The 21542-nt window shown below is 35.4% G+C and overlaps 1 protein-coding gene across 5 annotated transcripts in view; it reads right to left on the reverse strand.

Annotated features, from left to right (window-relative positions):
* The window catches only part of ATF6 (activating transcription factor 6), a 215404-nt gene that overhangs the window by 54382 nt on the left and 139480 nt on the right, over positions 1-21542 (reverse strand). The window contains exon 16 of one of the 5 annotated variants that reach the window (XM_046681641.1): positions 13875-14128. The exons of the other annotated variants lie outside the window; for them this stretch is intronic. Within the exon in view, the coding sequence (XP_046537597.1) occupies positions 14102-14128 (27 nt within the window). The 3' untranslated portion in view covers positions 13875-14101. Of the gene's footprint in view, positions 1-13874; positions 14129-21542 lie in introns of those variants that run through there. 5 annotated transcript variants of the gene reach the window in all.

Below are 21542 nucleotides of genomic sequence, written 5' to 3' on the forward strand. Positions count from 1 at the left end.
ATTGTATTTGTTAGTGTAATTGTGTAATTTAGTAAAATATTAAAGTGATAAAATACAGTGTGAAAAGAAAGAGAGCAAGATTTAATAAAAGTGAATAGGTTAAAATTTCTCTCATTGCAAGACAACCATAAAAGACTGTGGAAAAAATCATAACAGTCTGCACTCAGATCGCTTAACAAATACCTTTAAAGTTCTTATTCTAATTTGAAGTAACTGGTCACTGATACTGGAAGTTATGGTTGATGTATTGTGAGTACAGTTTCTGCAGGAAAAGCAACATGGAACTCTACTGGATCTGGACTCAAAGAAAAGGTACTGGCCTTACACCAAGGTTTGGCAAATGAATTCACATTTATATAATTAAATGAAATAAAGATACATTTAATTTTAATGATGCCCTGCTTTAAGCAATTTTATTAACAGATCATCCACTAGTTTCTGTTGTACTAGGTAAGATAGCTTCTCCTGTATTAAGAAACTGACTCAGGTTAGAGCCTTTATCTTTGATAGAAAGGAATATATTTAATATCTAATGATGTCCCTTCGGGGTGAGGGAAACAGTCTGCAAAAGGCTGCACTTGTGACACCCAGCAGCTTTCAGCTGGATCAACATGTACCTCTACTAGTCAAAAATATTTGCATATCAGGCCTTTGCGTATTAACAACAATGGCTTGTTAACATTTTATATTTGGTCCATACCCACTGGAGTCCAGAGACGGGGTTGGTTTTCCAATATAGAGAACTGTTAAAACCAGATCAAAAATAAAAATAGCATCTATCCTCAGGCTTTGTATTAAATTTTCTCTAACCAATGTTCCTATCCTCGAGAGCTTTTTCCTACCATCACTCTACCTCATTTACCTTACCAAGTATCTTTCAAGCTGCCAAACAAATTGGAGAACATATCAAACCATAAAAATAAGAGGGCCAAAGCAGCAATTACAAGTAGGCCTTTCAAAGTTATTTATTTAAATTTATAACATTCTGAACTAAAAAAACTAATGTTTTCTTCCCCAGTAGTTATACTAATTGTTGACCACAAACCAAATAGTGTCCATTCATGAGAGCAATTAAAAAGCAAAGGCAATTAGGGAATTTGAAATCATTAAAACACACACACACACATAGTGACATATCCTGAAAATAAATATTGCAAAAAAAAAAAAAATAGAGGTAGTAAAATTAAGTAGAATGTAATCATTTACAAAGTCTATTAAAATGTCTATGATGTAGGCCTCCCCATCATAGTAAAAACATAAGCAAAGTACATTACTCATCCCAAAACTAGAAATAGTTAATTTAAATAGGTAATATGAATGCAGTATTTGTGCCACTAATGTATGCAATAAAACCACAGACCAATAAAAGGAAATGTAAAGCTTGCATCTGCACCGTTAGTATGCATGTCAGCCAGAGGAAGAATAAATCAAAACTATTAGTGCACAACAGATGGCCCAAAAATGAGCCAAGGTTTACATTTTGACAAGAGGAAAATTTTGACACTTAATTCAAACCTGATAATGCAGGCAAGATCACCAGAGGAAAAGTTAGCCTGAAATCCTCATAAGTGCAAACTCAAGTTTTGCTTTAAGATATAGTTCTCATATCAAACTCTGCACGAAGCCCCCAAACCTGCCCCACAGGCCTTGACCTCCCCTTTTATTCAGACAAAAATGTGTAAGGTTGAACCACACAAAATTGTCATTTTTGTGGGTCAAATATCAGTCATTTCATAAGGTTCAACCTAACAGTTACATCTGCCTCTTTTTTTAAAAAACCTGGCTTAATTTTGAGTTTCTTGGTCAAAATGGTTTCTCGTAAAAACTTTCCCAAGGATAAGACAGAAGCTTCCACATCATTCTTCTCTCTTGATGAGAGTTTCAGGGAAAGTGTTTCTAAACCAGGTCAGGATTGTTTTCCCTAAAGAAGGCTCTTCGACAAAATGTTGGTTCCATGCCTTGGATAGGTAGAGGGCCAGGAAGTCTTTGACCCTGTACTTCATTCAATAACTTGAGCTAATCAAAGTCCAAAACTGTGTCAGATAAAATACACAGCTTTTTCAAAGGCTGGACAGTGTGTGATTCAGGGAAATAAATTAGGACTCCTGAAACTTGTTATCAATCATCATTTGTAGAGTGCCAACAGTGGCAATTCAAAAACTGTCTTATTAAGGAAAAGGATCAAACACTGAATGCATAAAGAGTTTAACCATAGAAGAGTTTGTCAGACATAACGTTTACAAGATGTTTCATTTTAGAAACTCACTTTGCTCAAGACTACTAGTAGGAAGTGAATTTCTTGAACATTAAATTGCATCTTACAGATATGCTACCAAAGTCTCAGGCTACAGCAAATCGAGTCAACAAGCCTTCTGAGAGAAGAGATTATTAGGAAACACTTCACGGAAAAATCTGCATACAGATATATAAGAGAATTATTTTACTTTTTGTTGGAAAAAATGGGCAAAATGTTGGGTTGAGATAAAAAATTTTTTAAAGTTCTAGGCAGAGGTTATAGGAAGTGGGTAAACTCGTGCAGGAGTAGTCTCAAATGCCGTGAGTGTGTGAGCAACACAGCAGGGTGGGGAGGGAACACAGGGACATATTATTCTAGCTGACTCTTTCATATCAGTGATTTTACAACTTTCTCCAGGTTGAGAAAAAGGGGGTTCTACTTAGTTTAGATTTCTAAAGTTCTCTCTCCTTGCATGATTCTCAGTGTCTGGATACTCTCCCAGTCTTAACTGAAGATCTTGATCCTTTTCTTTCCAATTTTGATCTTGGTTTCACACAAAGAAACAGGGAGGACAGTGAAATATCCCTGAAGTCCATTTTAGGAAAGGTTGATCTTGACAAAGCAAATTAAGTGGGAAAAAAAAGTATGTCCCTTAAGTTTCTTTTAAGGCCCTTAAAATTTTAACCACAATCTGCAATAATCTGATTTATCTACCTTAGTGGACAAATTTTCTCTTGGAATCTTGAGTTAGCAAAATAGCCAAACTGAACACTAGTTCACATTGGAAGCCGAGCTTTATTGCCAGCTGCAATCCTCGTGAAGGATGGAGGTATGATACTTCATAGACCTTTTCTATAGTCCAGACCTGTTCCATAATCCAGAAGAGTTCTCTCTTCACACCACAGAATGTACTTTCCAGAACCTAGTACAGTTATCTTCATTCTCATCATAAATGGAACAGCAAGTTCTCAGTTTCCATTCAGTTTTAAAGTGAATTTTTGAGAGATAATGTATTTGTGGAAAATGAATAAAAATTCTGTTTTCATTGTTGGGTTAAATATTTCTCTAGAAAGAATTTTAACTGAATTTTAGGTAGTAATGGCTTAAAGGGCAAACTAAGGTATAAAAACATTAATTCTAAATTCTGTAATAATTAGGTATCCTTCAGAAAATATTTAATCCTATGGTCAAAGGAAGCCAGGATCAGGAGTGAACACGGTGACAGCAGTATGTCCTTCTAAAGGAGACATTCCTAACAAAGGATACATATCAGAATCACCTGCAGGACTTTATAATGTGAATACCCAGGGTCACCACCCCCTTAAAAAAATTCTGATACAGTAAGTCTGAGGTGGGCCAAAATTTTGCTTTTTTAACAAGTACTCTTGGTAATTCTGATGCAGACAGTTCCAGAATGCTGCTTTCACAAGCACTGGCCAGCATGACATAGACAGAGATCAGGAGCATGGACTCTGGAGCCAGACTGCCTGGGTTTGAATTCTGCCTCTACCACCTAATTTCTAGCTGTAGGATGCAGGGCAAGTTCGTTCATCTCTCAGTGCCCTTGTTTTCTCATTAGTGAAACAGGAACAGTAACAATACCTACTGCATGGACTGTTTATAATGATGAAACAAGTTAATACCTTACAGCACTTGGAATAGGGACTTGCATGTAGAAAGCACCATTACAAGCGTTTGATAATTTTTTTGAGAAAAGGAACAAAAAATTTGAAGTCAGAGAAGTCTTTGAGGAAATGTAACACGTAGGATGAGCAGGGATGCTGACACTGTTATCTAGGTTTATTCCTTTCCACCTCATAGTTGAGAGCCACTGTTCCACTGCTGAACAGAAACTGGCACTCACGACTGATCTCAACTCCTGAGGCTAGAAATGAAAGCTCTTTATAATTTAGTCCCTACTCATCTGGCCTTTTTCTATCGTGATCTCTTGCTATTCCTTTTCACAAACACTAGTGTTAATCGTCATAGGTATTTCCCTATGAATTCAACGAAGAAAAGAGGACACCCTCATATTTCACGTCTTTTAATTTAAAAGATGACGGGGGAAAATAATTGAAGCGCAAGTATTCAAAGCTTCTACTCTATCTCTGTGCTTTTTCTAAGGATTTTTTTTAAGTGCTGCTGGATTGTGTGTGTGGTACGGGCGAGGTTATAGGTGGAAAGGAGAGTTGGAAGAAGCTAAATTAGTTTAAATTTTAAAAGGTGTGAGTTATCAGCAGGGAAAAAAGGTCTGGAAGTTATAAAGGTAGAAAAGAGATGGGTAAAGAGGACTAGCCTGAGCTGCAGCCTCTGTGAGAGAGATTGGAGAGAGAGGAACAGTGACTATGGTGTGTGCACAGAGTGGGGGCAAGACAGACACTTTGCCATCTGTTGTTTGATTTAATATTCCCTTTGCTGTATCTTCAAGAGACTTCATTAAAGGCCTACACTACTTATCAAGTTTTTGAGGTTTTGGATTTGTATTTCTTTTGGATGCGTCACCGTGCCAAAATCAGTCTCAAGAAAGGGCAAGCAAAAAAGTCCAGTTTTATTTGAATTATACAGATCAAGGGACTTGTCCTCTGCAGAGACTTGGAAATGGTCTTCCGGCAGAGAAGCACCTTTAAAAACCAAATTAAATCCTAAGACCAAAAAAAAAAAGTTTTCACAGGCCTAGTTATTTGTAGAATCTGGGCAGCCGCTATCTGTAGAACACACGTCTTTCTCTGCTGCTCTCCGCTGCCATGTCTCCTCCGCCTCCTAAGCCCTGGCCTGGCCCAGCCATGGGCATCTGCCGTGGCCCGAGGCAGTTTTTCCCCAGCCTTAACCCAGTTTCCCCTTCTGCCTGTATTTGTCTCTTTCTCCCTCTGAAGGGTCACATCTACTCCTAATATTCACCCAGGTCTGGCTGAGACCAATCTCACCCCTAAAACTATGCTCCTCCCGCTGGTTCAGGAGTGTTGCCTCCATTGCTTCTGTGGTTTGACCAGGTTGCCATCCTGAATCCCAATGTAGGTTACAGGGGCCCAGAGAGGATCTGGGGAGAGGGGAGGACATTTAAGAGCCTATAAAGCAGGGGACATGAAAGCCAAGTTTTTAATTTGATACTTTTGATATTTAACGTTGGTAAGGCAAGCCATCAATTATATTCCTAAGTTAACTAAATAATTTTCATTTTGGTCATGTGAATTTTAAATTAGTTTCACTAAATCTTTAAGATTTTGTACTTAGTTTTTATAGTACTAGCTGCTGGTTTTGGCTATCCAGCATGTGAATATCTTGTCTGTTGTCAGTATCACCATTGAGTGGCTTTTTGTGAGGGAAATACCTCCAACTACAGAAGCCTGAAGAGGGGAGACATAATTTCTCTCCCAGCTCTCTGGCAACTAGGGCACAGACATGGGACCTAAACTTGACCAATCAGATACTCCCTTAAAATTCAAAGACTTGGGCATTAGTGAATAAAGACTCAGAGAAGTTGAGATTATTCATAGCAGAGGTGGGAGCGTGCCACTGGCAGCAGTGCCAGCAGCTGTGGCATTGTCCAGTGGTGTGTTGTCCCGAACCAACTTCTTGAGCTGAGACAACGGCTGTGTTCTTTGCTGTGTGGCCTCCTTTGGTTCCCACGAGTGTTCTGAGCTGAATTCTCCAATATTCCATGGAGTCTGTGAACTAACAAATAGCCTTCCAATACATTTCCTTTCTGTTTAACATAAGCAATTTCTGCTTTAGCTTAAGTTTATAGTAGGTTTCTGTTGTTTACAACCAAGAACCATTACAGGCCCAGTATTGGAATTTCATTTCTGACATATTTGATATTGCTTGGTTAATGTCTGACCTAACATTTTCTAAAAACATTAATTTTAATTAGATTAATCATGATTTATTTTACGTACATAAAAATACAATAGATTGAGACATAAATCAATGGACCCCCTTATCTCCCGTTTGATCCCCAAAGTAATGAAGACTGACTCTATTTTACCACTATGCTACTGAAACTGTCCTCAAAATATTGTATTCTAACTGGTAAACCCACTTGCTTTCCTCCAGTCCTCACCTACCTTCTCTCTGAAGCATTTAAAACTTTGAACTTTCCCTCCTCAAATTCTTAGTTCTCATTTCCCTCCAACTTCTTTTTTTCTTTGCTGCCTTCTCTTCCACCCACAACTCACACTAAATGTTAGTGTTTCTTAGAGGAAAACCTTTTTTCAATCCATATCCTTTCTTGGCATTCTCATCTAGTCCCATGACTTGAAATATATGTCTAGCTCAAACCTCTCAAACCTTAATTCAAGACCCATATTTACAACTGCTTATTAGACCATCTCCACTGGAATATTCTGTAGGTCTTTAAACTACAATTTCTCTTTCCCCTGGATTTCCTATTTTAATTAACTTCATCAAATTCTATTTACCCAAAGAGAAACCTACAATGATCTTGGACTCTTCCATTGTTCTTACCCCCAACACTAAATATGTCCTTTCTCATTCCCAAGCCTAAGTCCACATTAACCCCTCTCATCTACCTCTACTCACTCCTTGGCAATCTCAGTTAGTCTCAGGGTTTTAAACATTATCTAAACATTGATGACTCCCAAATTTATATTTCCAGCCCATCTCACTCCCTTGGCCTTGATTCCTATATCCAACTGCCTACTCAAAATATCCCCTTGGACATCTCCAAGTTAAGATATCTAAAGCAAGCCCCTGATATACCTCTCAAATGTGCTTCTCCCATTGTGTTTCCCATCTCAATGGCAATGCCATTTTTCTCAGATACTCAGACCAAAGGTCTTGTAGTATTCTTTTCATGTTCCATACCAATCCACCAGTTAAACCTATCGATTCTACCATCCAAACATATTCAGAATCTAACCATCAGTCCAAGTCATCGTTATCTATTATTTTATAATTACAATAGCCTCCTAAATTGTCTGCCCATGTCTGATCTTTCCTACTTGAAGTCTATTCTCATTACAGCAACCAGAATCATCCTGTTAAAATACACATCAAAATGCTCCAATGCCTTCCAATCACAGAGTGAAATTAAAATAACCCTAACAGGATTTAAGACTATGTATGTTCTGACCCACCTACTTACTTCTCTGACATCATCTTCTGTAGTTATTTCTCTTATTTATTCTGTTCCAGCTGCAGCAAGTGCTTTTCTTGTTCCTCACATATATTGAGCATGTTCCTCTTTCATGCCCTTTGCACTTGCTGTTCACTCTGGAATATCCTTTTCTCAAATATGTGCATGGCACACACCTTCACCCTCTTCAAATCTTCATTCAAATGTCAACTTCTCAGTGAGGCTGTTCTTGGCTACCCTAGTTAAATTGCACAGACATATTCCCACCAAACACACTCATGTCCTTCCCTTTCTCTGCTTTACTTTTCTCCCAAACACTTACTGTCTGTCTTTACAAATAAGATCTATGACAGCTGATATTTTTATCTGTTTTGTTAATTGCCAAATCCCCAGGACCTATTACAGTCTTTCATACAGCAGGTATCCAAAAATGGTTTATAATATAATTAAATTAGCTACAGGAGTGCTACTACAATAGCTTTTTAACTAGCTCTTTGCCTCAGGGAGGCAAGGGGCCCTGAGACCCTTTCAATGGGTCTGCAAGGTCAAACTATTTTCGTAATAATACTAAGACATTATTTGCCCTTTTTCACTCTGTTTAAATTTGCACTGATGGTAAAAAAAAGCAAGCAAGGTAAACTGCACGAATCAAGGTTGTGGCACCAAACTACACCAGTAGTCACCTATTCTTCACTGCCACATACTCAGTGTAAAAATAAATCAATGAATGAATGACTACAAAAATTAAAAGCCAATTTCAATTAAGAGTATCCTTATCAAAGCAGTCAAAATTATTAATGTTCTCTGTGATGAAATGGGAACTATGTAAAAAAAGTTCTGTTGCCTACAGAAACATGATGGCTGTCTCAAGAAAAAGCACTTAAGCGACTGAGTTGCGAGCTGAACTACCCACTTTTTTCATGGAACACCACTTTACTTGGAATAGTCACGGACAAACTATTGTTATTCAGGCTTGGGCAGCTCTCAGACGTTTTTTTGAAAAGGAGTGAAGTAAGCCTGTTACTTCAAAGAAAACAGTAGACTATATGTACTACAAATGATAAGATTTGAGCTGTCAAGTGAAAAGCAGAATTTTGGAAACCTTGTATCCACCAGCATGAGCAAGACTTTCTTGATGTGATTGGTAATGATACTAATGAATGTGATTTTTTATATCGTATAATGATATGTATTAATATTTGGAAGCTCTGCATAACTCAGTGAACCAATATTTTCCAAATGAACAGTGCATGCTGTGACAAAACCACAAGTGGGTAAAAGTGCCATTCAAAGTGCAAGCTAGGTCAATGGATTTTAATTTTACAGAGTATAAAAGTTCCACTGATATGATATCAGATTCCATATTGCAATTAATCTTTTAGGAAATGATCACTTGTTGAGTTTTGAAAAAAGACTAACCCATGATTATATGAAAACACTATTAAAATATTCCTCCCTTGGGGGCCGGCCAGGTGGCATAGTGGTTGAGTTCACACACCCTGCTTTGGCAGCCTGGGGTTCGCTGGTTCGGATCCTGGGCATGGACCTACATGCCACTCATCGAGCCATGCTGTGGCAGCATCCCACATACAAAATGGAGGAGGACTGGCACAGACGTTAGCTCAGCAACAATCTTCCTCACCAAAAAAAACCCCAAAAAACAAAAATACTCCTCCTTTTTCCAAATACATATCTGTAGTAGGGTAGATTTTCTTCATATATTACAACCAAAACAATATATTGCAACAGATTGAATGCAGAAACACATGAGAAGCCTGCTATTTTCTATTAAATCAGATATTAGAAATTTGCAGAACTTTAAAACAATACCACTTTTCTCACTAAAAAGAAATGCTTTTTGCTTTGGAGGATATAATTATGTTTCATTAAAAATGTTATTGATTTAAAAATGCAATTGTTTTATTATTTTCAAACAAATTGTTAAATAAATATTTTAAACATTTCTAGTTTTAATTTCTACGAATGGCTAATGACATTAAGCATCTTTTTATGTGTGCCTTTTGTATATCTTCTCTACTTAACTCCCTTGCCCATTTAAAAACTGGGTTATCTTTTTACTGTTGAGTTGTAAGATTTCTTTCTATATTCTGGATACAAGTCCCTTATTGGATATGATTTGCAAATAGTTTCTCCTATTCTGTGAGTTCTCTTTTCTTTTGCTTAATGGTGTCCTTTGAAGCACAGAACCTTTTACTTTTGAAGAAGTCCAATTTACCTATTTTTTTTTAAAGTTTCTTACTTGTGTTTTTTGGTGTTATATCTAATACATGTTTAGTTTTATAAACTTTTCCAGAGTGATTCCCATCAGCAAGGTATGAAGGATCCAGTTTCTCCACATCTTTGCCAGCATTTGGTTTTGTTACTAGTTTTCATTTTTAGTCCACTGTTAAGATACAAAGTGTCAAGTCCATTCTCAGCCTTCTGGGACCAAGTCCCACCTACCCGCTTCTCCTCTTTCCATTTCCGTTCTCTACCACCTAGGCCTAGGCAAATTAACTGCCCCTCATTTACTGTTCCCACAATCCCTTATCCCCATCACTGTTAAATCCTTAACATATTAGAGGTTTGTGTTCATATGTCTGTTTCTACTGGGCTGCATTCCTTCAGGGTAAGAGTCATAATGCTGAGATTCATAGGCCTCCTGATATTATATGAGACATTCTATTTAAATATGTATATGCATTTTCTTGGGAGAGGGAGAGTCCAAGATGAAAAAAGATGAAGAATCACTGCTTTAAAGGTAAAACTCCACCCTCCAATTCCAAGCATCTCAGACTAAAGGTATTCCATAAATATTTTAGACTGAATGGCTCTTTTAGTGAAAAAAATTATCTCACTCAAAACTGTTTCACATCTTACTGACAAATGACTTTCATGCTATAACAATTACTTTATTTACACTGAAGCAGAAAGATTCACTTATAGGCATACCATGCTTCAATGGTTAGATTTTATTTATATTGAAAGTGAGAAATCTTCAGGAAAGCATTTTATAAGACAGTTTGTTCTCTCAATTAATGACGATTTCATTTCAGATTGTCATTTTATAACGTGCCAGAGATGATTTAATAGAAACGACTAACATCTGCTCTGGTCAGTTTATGGCTTCTCTATCATTATGGTTATTATTCATTCATATCCTTAGAAAATCTCTTTTTTACCCTTTATAGTCTTGCCTACAATTAAATGCACTCTTTTCCCAAAACATCTCAAATTCCACCAAAACAAATATTATTACCAATCTGTATTTATAGTATGATGAGATACACTAGGAATAAAAGGAATTTAGGGCTGGTCGCTACAAAGATGACTTCCAAGAGATAAGAATTTTGAAATGTTTGTATCCATAGCACTAGAATATATTGGCCAAATAACAGAAGCTCATTAAACTTTTAAAAAGTGAATAAGTGAATGCGTGAACCTTTTTTCTTATTGTTAAAGGGAGTCTTGTCAACAGAACATGAAGTATACTCATTTCAAGAGACTTATATATCTAGAGATGTTATAATGTCTTGACAAATTCATTTATTTACAAACTTCCTTACCTATAAAGATGGCAAAAGCAAAACAAAACACACACACATCAAAGAGGATAAAAGGAGGAAGTTTAGAGCACCCAACTGGAAAATATGCTCATCCTCAGAAACAGTAATATGAGGAGTACAACTGGAGGAGATCACCCTAACTGAAAGTCATTTACTCTCCTCATCAGAGTTCCGCTGTTAAACAGATGCTTCTAAGAAACAAACCACCATTTTAGGATACTGCCCAACATTTACCTATGGAAACCCTCAAAACAATGTAACAGAATCTAAGCTGGAGTTCACTCTCCCATGTGACTTCTACACAAGTGCTGATATGAGTAATTAATGGTGAAGTACAATAGGATATAAGGTATGCTGAGCCCTGCCCTGGAAGCCAGGTCACACACAAGAGTATTCCTCATAAACAAAGAATCTGAATAAATGGGAGGCCTTAAGCAAGATATTATACAAAGTAAGGCTCCTTATTCGAGCGGTTTTTTTTGAGGGGCAGAGGAATTTTTTCTCTAAATTTTGGACCTTTGCTCTTACAACAAGTAAATCTTTTATTAGGAAATATGGCTACAGATATGCTCGTTAGACCTACCAAATGGTGTGAGCTCTGACATTCACAGATCACGAAAAGTCACCTATTAACAGAGAACTCAAAAGATTGGTAGAATGACAATCTGAAATGGCTGAGTGGAGTATTAGGCTAATTATAAAGAGGAATGACAAACTAAAAAGGGAAACAAAAGCCTAAAATTAAGAAAATAAATAGGTACTATTATAAAAAAAAAACCACCAAGGAAAGTGTCTAGGAAGTGAATGTTAGATACTAAACAGAGGTAAAGATATTCAACTGACTAATCCTAACCCTTTCTTTGTTTCGACATACAATTATTTGGCAAAGATATCAATCTGCTGCTTTCTAAAATGTTAAAACAAAAATCCAAAGCAGTCTAAAATTTTCCTGAAGTTTTTCTATTTCCCAACTCGTGCTATATCTGTGACATTCAGAAAGCATATAAATATAGACTATATATATAACTAGGAGATGTTAGCCAACAAACTGATAATCAGGTCCCAACTTCCTTCTCCAACCTTTTCTTATACAATACTCCCTAAATTCTAATAAACTCAAATTATTTGCTTTATTTCTTTTCTTTCCCACCACGTTCTTTCACGTATACTTAACTTTACAGCAAGGTTCCCTGGTCTGGAATGCCCTTAGTCTTTATTATTCTGTGCTGGGAATATCTTTTCCCCTTACATGACTCAGCTCATACAATTTTTGTCTTTGAAGTCTTTATGATCAACTCTCTCCCAACCCCAAAATCTCAGGTCTCAAGTCTCATGTAGAGGATTTTCTTAAGGGTCTGCTATTGCATTCAAAGAGTCAACCAAAATATGGCAGAAATTCTATTAGGCCAAAGCACAGAGTCATAGGCAGGAAGAAACTTCAGAGATCATGCAGCCCATACCGTCATTCAAAAAAACTGAGGCCCAGCTGGGATTTAGAATGAGCTCGGTCAACAATAACTTTATTCCAATATACCAACAATCACCAAATCAAACTAAATGTTTCTAAAATCACCAAGAAAAATGACAGTGAGACCTTCAAAGTGGAAAATACAATTCACTCATAAAAGGCAGTTTATCAAATTGCTGAGAGTGTTGGATTCTGCCCACTATCTGGGTAGGTTTCTGGGATGTTCCTAAATAAAAGGAAATCAATATCCATCAACAACTTAACAAATATCATCATCTATCAAGTCGTATTTGTCTACAATATAAAATTTCCGCTCTCTCCCTTGTGTACTTCTGGTCTTTGGTGTGTGATCAGACAGCATATGCTACCTTTAACATCACTCTAATTATATAAGATCAGGATGCTAAATAAACTGGGGGAAAAACTATCATCATAGATAATCTTTCTAGCCTCTAATTTATATGAATGACAGGTAATTATATGAAAGTAAGAACTAGGGATGGTTGTAAATGAAGGCGAGTTGAAGTAATTTCACATCAATATAGAGAATAATTTCAACCTTATCAATAAGACCCTAAAATGCATTTGCATGAACAATTCTAACATAGTCACATATTAAAATGTTAAAGTCAAAACAGGAATAGGAATGTTATATGTTAGTAATCATTTTTATATGTTTCAAGTCATGAGTAGTGAAAACTGTCTTGGAACGCAAGAATACGTCTTGGTCATTCAAAACTAAGTAGCTTTAAAAAATTATTTCACATAAGTACATACAAATACTTCATATGTATGACAAACAGGAAAACCTGTTTTATAGTAGTAAAGGATAATGTGTGTTGTTAATAGGACAGAAAAATGTATGAGTGGTTGACATAGTGGTCTGTTTCTATAATTTTAAACTAAACATCATAATGATGTTATTAAGACTATACAGCAAAAATATTCCCAAACGTAAGTTAGTAAATGCATTAATACTAATTGTGAACTCAAGACAATGTACAGAAAGAGTTTCATATACAGAATAAACAAAACAACAAATCAAGAAATCCTCAGGATACATTAATCAACAGACCAGTACAATTTGATGCTTTAATGAAGTACTACTTCTTGAAATTACTGAGAAGAGATTGAGACTGTATCTAAAATAAATCAGCCATTAATCTGACAATGTGGCTAAAAATTTCAGAACTAATTTTAGAGTAAATTTAGTTTAGAAATTAGTGAAGTTTCAAAGACACTAAGTAAAATAATTAGAGGAATAATTATATTCTGGCATTAATTCATTAAAAGGAACACCCATCTGCCTCTTACATAAAGACATGTTTAAACTGTTTAAATTAAGAGATCGAACATAGGATTACTGTGAAATAATACTAAAAATCTCAAATTTATCTTCTAGACAGAAGTTTTAAATTAAATCTTTTTGAATAAATTTAAATGATTTCTGAGATAGAAATGGAAGAGCTAAAAGGAATGAGTAATATAATATTTCTTTCTATGATAATTTCCATAGCCTTCACTTTTATCAAAGTTTTCAATTTTCAAATGTGACGTTTCAAATTTTTAAGTTTTCTTAAAGAGCTCAAGATCATTAATTTTGCACAAATCTTTTACAGAATGAGCATGTCTATGTGTGTACTTGCAAAGTAGAAAATTAGCACACACTATAAAATTCGAAGGAGACTTAAAAAAGTAAATATTTGCTGGTTTTAATCAGGCTTTTCTGACTTCATTTATTGCCAATACTCTCGATCTTCTTTCTGAAAGTATAAAGAAAAATTACATTCATAAATAACGTTTTATTCTTCCTATCATACTATTTGGTCTTTAGACTTCTTATAATATAACGCAATAATGTGGAGTTTAAATGCAAAAGATTGTATCGACTTACTGGCTTCTTATTGAAAATAATAGCTCCCAGCTCATGAGGCTCATAAAAATGGCTTTACAAAAGATCTTTTTTCATGCCATTTGTTAATTATATATAAGCATAACTTGAGTGTTACTCCTCCACAGAACAGTAACCATATATAGTCTGTCAAATTCCTCCAGTTCTGGACAGGTGCCTAACAGAAGTATTGGAGTAAGCTGTGAAATATGAAGGTAATGGGCGCAATAATTTTGTGCTTGTCTCACAGCATAAAATGTAGGAAGAAAGCAAAGAAAAACATTCACCCATATCAAAGAAGCAGAGGAACAAAGTAGCCTGCTGAGTTTACTCTATTTAAACTGTTTAAAATTTATGAAATAATTTTTACCCAGAATGTTTTGTGTTTATTTTTATTAGCAAATACAAGTTAATAAAATCTAAGAGAATTCCTTTCTAAATATCTAACAAAATCTGTAACTTTTAAGTATTTAAGAAACTGTTTAGCTTTTTAAATACAAAAATTTGGAAGAGTAAAGCATTATGTCCATGACCTTAGAGAATCCATGTTGAAAGGCAGGTTTCAGGGCTCTTCACTCTTTGATACACTAGACTTATTTCTCCATAACTCTTGGTTAGAAAAGTAATAAGAGAATTACTGATGCTGTTAATGGAGCGAGAGAGTTGTTTTCAAATGGGCTTGTAGAGCATGGGGATTCAGTACAGATGTTTGGAATAACTTGCAGCTGTTGCAGGGTGAATAGACTTAATGAAATCACTGGGAATATTGAAGGAGAATTGCCAGGAGGACTTCAAAACATTTATATTATTGTGATATGAAAAAATGTTTAATTATAAGCCTGAAATTGGTCGTTGTTTAATTCTGAATCAGATTTTTAGATGTCTCTCACCATTGTTACATATTCCTGGGCACACATCACATACATGCTCACTTGTAGCAAAGTGCCTCACTTACTATATCTTACGAGAAAAGGGAGAAACAATTTTCTTTAGTTTGATCCCGTTTTGACTTAGTTCCACTTAATTCAAAACACTTTATAAACTTACTATATGCAAAACACTACAAGAGATAGAGAATTAAAAAACCCTCATTATTCTCAATAAACTTACCTAGAGAGGGTATACATATACATAAAAATAATACAAAGAATTATGGGAATTCAGTGGAATCATGGGGATTTAACTGAGTGTTCAAATGTGCTCCTTTAGAAAGAGCCTGACTTTACCTGTAGGTATTCATAGCCACCAGAGGTACATTCTTCTCTCAACCAGATAAAAACACTGGTAGGTAAGTGTCTCAATTTTCATAATTAGATGTCAAACTTACCATTTGGTTTCTAAAGCATGTGGAGCCACTCTGAATTAGCAATACCGAATACTAGTACTCTAGGCTCTCACCAAAAGCCTGGATAAGAGATATGACATTTAGAAGGTACGCCTAAGGGGCATGCTAGCCAACCACCCACTCCTTTGGGCCGTCTAAGTTCCAAGATCAATTTGGATTCTGAGCAGGCTTGATTCACAAAATGTAGCCTCTCTCTGAATGGCTTTTAGTGAGTTGTACGTTATAAACCAGATGACAAACCAATAAAAATTTTACTAAAAGTCAAAAAGTCTACACTAAATGGAATACCATGTCTTCACAATATACCCCCGTAGAAGGTTTTGGTTCAGCATCAGGGCTCATCTTAATTACCTTAGAAATCTTAGCTCTAGAGCAGTGCTGTCTAATACAAATTTACTGCAAGCCACTTATGTAACTTTAAACTTCCTAGTACACAATAAAAAAAGTAAAAAGAAACAGGTGAAATTAATTTTAGTTATCTATTTTATTTAACCCAATATATCCAAAATATTATTATTCAACATGTAATCAACATAAAAATTACTGAGATACTTTACTTTTTTTCCACATACTAAGTCTTCAAACTCTAGTGTGCATTTTACACTGACAGCACACCTCAGTTAGAACTAGTTACATATGAAGACTCGTGGCTATGGTATTGAACTGTATCGAGGATAAACTTCTTTTGGGAAATGGTCCTTTCAGCAGAAAACTAGAGCTCCTCTGCTTTCCCCCTTCATTCCGTAGGTTACTAGAAACAGCAGCCAGAACAACTCCACTTAGCAGTTCTTAGGTGGTGACTATTGGCGGCGGGGGGGAGTTAGTCAGTAGGATATTGTAAACCCAAATAATCAAAAGTGAAATAAACAAACTCTTGTACTATACTTCTCCTGGTCTATCTCTAAATGCTCCAATAGCACCATCCTCCAACACAAATGGCATTGCTGGTTGTATGGAATAACTCCTTCTCAGAAGGATATGAAACTAGAGGTATTGAAACTCCTGGGTTTTGTTTAATATGCATCATTTTTATGAACAAAATAAAGTTACATTTAACATATAAATTTAGAGATTGTTATTTATTTCTTTTTTTAAACAATCTTTCTTTTTTTTTAAAGATTGGCACCTGAGCTAACAACTGTTGCCAATCTTCTTTTTTTCTTCCCTGGTTTTTTCTCCCCAAATCCCCCCAGTACATAGCTGTATATATTTTTTTAGTTGTGGGACCTTCTAGTTGTGGCACGTGGGATGCTGCCTCAACATGGCTTAATGAGGGGTGCCATGTCCACGCCCAGGATCCGAACCCCCGGCCACCAAAGTGGAGTGCAAACTTAATCACTCGCCCACGGGGCTGGCCCCTGTTTTTCATTTCTTTACATAATCTTTAAGTAAAAATATTACAGCCCATTCTGGTTTAGAAATGTTTCAACTTATCTTAAATTTCACAGAATAAAATAACACACTACTTCATAGGGATGTTATGTTAATTTGTTGAATTCTACTAGTTTGCATACTTCTAGAGAAACTCTTTTAACATAACCTCATTTACTGATAATAAGGAGGTAGTGTAGTGCAGTGAAAAGAGCACTTGTGTAAAATGGAAGATGATCTGGCTTCTAGACTTTGCTTTGTCATAGACGAGTGTGATGCCATATAACTCTCTGGGTCTAAATTTCTTCATTTGTAAAATTAAGGGGGTGAAAGTACATCTCTCAATCTCAAAAATCTAATTTGTAAACTATATATTTATTCAAGAATTTCAAAATGCTTTACACTTTGAAAGCAACATTATTTGAAGCAAATGTTAAAATAAATGGCCAAACTGTGAAAGGAACCTAATCCTGATTGTAGGTTCAATTCCTGTTCATCAGCTCCTGCTACCTTTTCATCAATAAGTAAAAATAACATGACGTTTTCTGTGTGAGAGAATTCATTAAATTCAGTTTACTACTGAAACATTTTAAATTTGAGTGACTGAGATCACTAAGCTGATAAAATTCTGCCAAACGACCTTTGGGACTATGAAGACATCACAACACAGAAAGCAAAGAAAAAAAGATACATAAATGTATAATCATTTAATATAAAGCACCTCTTACTGTTGACGAAACAAGTCATGAAACTTCTATATATATATTCTGCTTCTCACAGATAATTTCAGTCCAGGGTGGGCAGATAGTTATGTTACTATAGTGCTCTAATGCAGAGAACAAGGGTGGTCCAGCACCTGTTTCTGTAACTGACTGAGTCCTTTGTTTATCCAAAAAGATTAGTAATTTTTAAAAAATGCCTTGATGTCAGTGCACAATAGCATCTTTGAGAAATGTTAAAATGTTGACAGAGGAGGTAGGATTCTCTCCTACTCATATCAAATCATGTAAGCAGGAAACAACTCATCTCATCAGTATAAGACAATATAATTGCTTTCTCGTACATATTTTATGGAGGTAATTAAAATGCTTTTTGGGGGGGGAGGGACAAACACTAAATAATAAAATGATCACACATACATTGCTAACGCCACTATGGAGCCCCAACTCAAAAGCAGAGTAAAATCCTAATCGAAATATCTAGACATTCTCACAGCCATCTAAGCACATGTCTTCTTGCCCACTTGATCTCTATTTTCCACAATCTAGTCAAAATCCCTGCGTCAGATGAATATCATTCTCACAGTTAGGTAACAGAGCCTTAAGAAGCTTTGGAAGACAGAATGAAAGAAGGTTTATCTATTGCTATCTGAATCTGGAGATATCAGGCAAATAAAACTATACTATTACTAACTGGATTTAAATATAAATGCTTAACTTCTACACAAGTATGCCTATGCTATATTGCAATGATGTAAAAACCTACACGTATCCTTTAAAATAAATGAAACCCACACATACATTTAAATAATTTTGTTAAACCAGTAGGTTATGGGTGATTTCTCTCTGTTTGTTTTTCAAATTTCTGAGTGTTGAGATAGTCCTTTTGAAATTAAAAAACATTTTAAATTGATCACACAGTTATCTATTTATGGTTGAGACCATTTGGTGAGAATTCTGTAGAAATATCAAAACCTCATAGACTATAAAAAAATGTTGCCTCTAACAACCAAAGAATTTATACACAACTCAGTAATTTAAAAAGACTCTAAGCTTCAAAGTTTAAGAACCTTAAAATTAAGTCTCTTCTACATCATTCATGTGGTTGAAAAAAGGTATTTCAATTCTAAAAACCAGATCTACCAATTTCAGAGATTCCAATCAAATTGAGTTAGTAGCTTTCAGGAATTACAAAAAGAATTTATAACTAAAATTATTTAATTCCAAAGTGAATTTTAAAAACTGTTTCTTAAGAACAAAACATCAAAACACTCAATTCAGCCATTTTTTAAAAAGAAAAAAGGGGCTTTAAGTACTAAAAATAAGCAAATGATTTATATTGGACACCAGGTTTTGACACCACCTCCTAAAATAAGTTTATTATTATAAAAGCTTTTCCAAATCATTTGCAAGAAAGGGGAAAATCACAAAGCACCTGATTTGTGCAGAAGTAGGGACTGTAGGAAAGCACTCCAGCTTCCATTTAGTTTGATACAGTGTTACCACAGGGAGAAAAAAGCACACACCAAAAACCTTTAAGTACAAAGGACGTGCATATTTTCTTAGTAGAAGGTGTGCCTGGGTATCAGAGGCAATTTATTTCAATCTGGCATAGGGTTTGACAGTTATGAGTAAAAGGAATAAGCAAAAGATAATGGGTATATTATGTACAGAATAGACATTTGAACCTTAGATGATTAACTCTGGTTGAAAAACTAAGGAACGTTTGGACTTTCCTTACATTGTCCATTACATACTGGTGTGCAATTAAATGCCTGTCAAATGGTATGAACTGATGTAGGGTTCTCGGCATTTTTCTGAATCAGATATAACACTTCACAAGGAAAATAAAGAGAACTCTTCAGGGGGAATGTCAAATGCAACCAGATGTCTTTCTATCAGACAACATCTTTTGTTGTTGTTGTTTTTAAGGTCAGATTTGAAAGACTTAAGACTTCTCAGAAGTTCAACAAAAGAATAAACTTGTTTTAAACTCACAGAAGAGGACAACAGATTGGTGGTTACCAGAGGGGGAGGCGGGTGGGGGAAGGGCAAAATGGGTAAAGGGGTGTCAATTATATGGTGACAGATGGAAACTACACTTTTGGCGGTGAGCATGCCGTACTATATACAGATGTCGAATTATAATGTTGTACACCTGAAACCTATACAGTGTTATAAACGGATGATACTTCATTAAAAAAAAAAGAATAAACTTGTTTTACCTTGCAATCATTTTTCAAGAGTTTACTTTGAAAATAAAGTTTCTACTACACCAGTTTCTAAATCTTTTAAATCTATATAGGTTAAAATAGACAAATATCCATATCCATTTTAGTAAGGACAGGCCCAAGTATAAGGTACATTTTCTAGATATAGCTATAAATAAAATATAAAACAAAGTTGATTGAACAGAATTTTATGTCTCTAATTCACCTTTCTCATGGAGAAATATAGTCTTGTCACTCATTCAGAAGAAACATATAAGGAAAATGAAAAAGCAAAGGAAATGCCAGGGATCATTAGGCACTTCCTGGACAGACATTGACTCCATCTCAGAAAAAGGTAATGTGTATCACTACCAACTCAGAAAAACAAAAAACCACCCACCCTAATGTAGAGTAGTTTAAACTCAGAAATGCTTCTTTTTAAAAAAAACATGCAAAAGAAAACCTCTCTGCTTTACATCTTAAACAATTCTTGCTACTAAGTAGAAGGGTTTTAAAGCAGCTTATAGAATCCAGTTGTACAACAAAGTTTCAAGCTGGTTTTCACCCTTGGCAACCAAAACAAACTGTTGAAGAGACACTCCTCAAGAAAAAGTCTCATTCAAAAGTGATTTCATTCATCAAACAGGGAAATGGGACAGGGAGGGGGGCATCATTAGGGTCAATTAAAAGAAGAGATGAACTAATCATGTTATGATCATATCTGTAGCAAGATCTGAAGGCATAATTTCATTTATAGCAAGGAATCTATCCTTACAAAGATACTGCAAAAAGGGAAAAAAAGGTAGAATTACAAATAAGTTTTAATAATAGATACTATATTTTCTTATATGGTCACCCAGTTTCAGAGGGTCTTACGTGAAGAAGAAATTTCAATGGAAAACATTCTCATCTCGCACAAAAAATAAATTTAATCACTCAATTTTCCCACAAAAACCTCATTTGAGAAAATAATTTACCCATGAAAGTATTACTGTAAAATATGTTAAAAGATTAAGGTCACAACCTATGTGTGTATACAGTCTCAAAAATATTATGAAGATTCAGGGCACAGTTAGTTGAACGGGAAAAAGAGATGAAGCTGTGAATTGTGCACAGGAATAATCTCATTCCTATATACAAAAAGGCATCAAAAATAACTCCCATCACACTTATTCCAGAGTTACATTATAAAACTTCCATAGGTGGTGCTTTTGAGTGATGAAGATTCTCAAATAATACCAGTGCTGAAAAAAAGGTGTTCTAAACAAATACACTTAAGCTGGCTAAAGTATCTATCCAGAAAAGATACAATTCTGAACAAAAAACATTATGGATTCACCATATCACATCACAAACAAGAAATTCTCTCTGACGGATGAGGTGACTCATAATGCAATAATTTACCTTACCTGCAAATGAAATCTGGAAATGCTGAACTTGAAAAATACCAACGGTACAGATCACTGTTGACAAGACAACAGAGGTTTCCCCTCAACCAGGCAGCAAAAGCAGGCAGGGGGAAAAAACCCCGAAGTCATATTTTAGAGTCTTTAGATTTAAAGAATGACCCATATAATGTGAGAGGTAAACTCTACTGAAGGTCTTCAAGAAATATCTTAAGAGAAAAAAGAGGAAGAGAGA

The sequence above is a fragment of the Equus quagga genome, chromosome 13 (assembly GCF_021613505.1).
Source record: "Equus quagga isolate Etosha38 chromosome 13, UCLA_HA_Equagga_1.0, whole genome shotgun sequence".
NCBI classification, from domain to species: domain Eukaryota; kingdom Metazoa; phylum Chordata; class Mammalia; order Perissodactyla; family Equidae; genus Equus; species Equus quagga.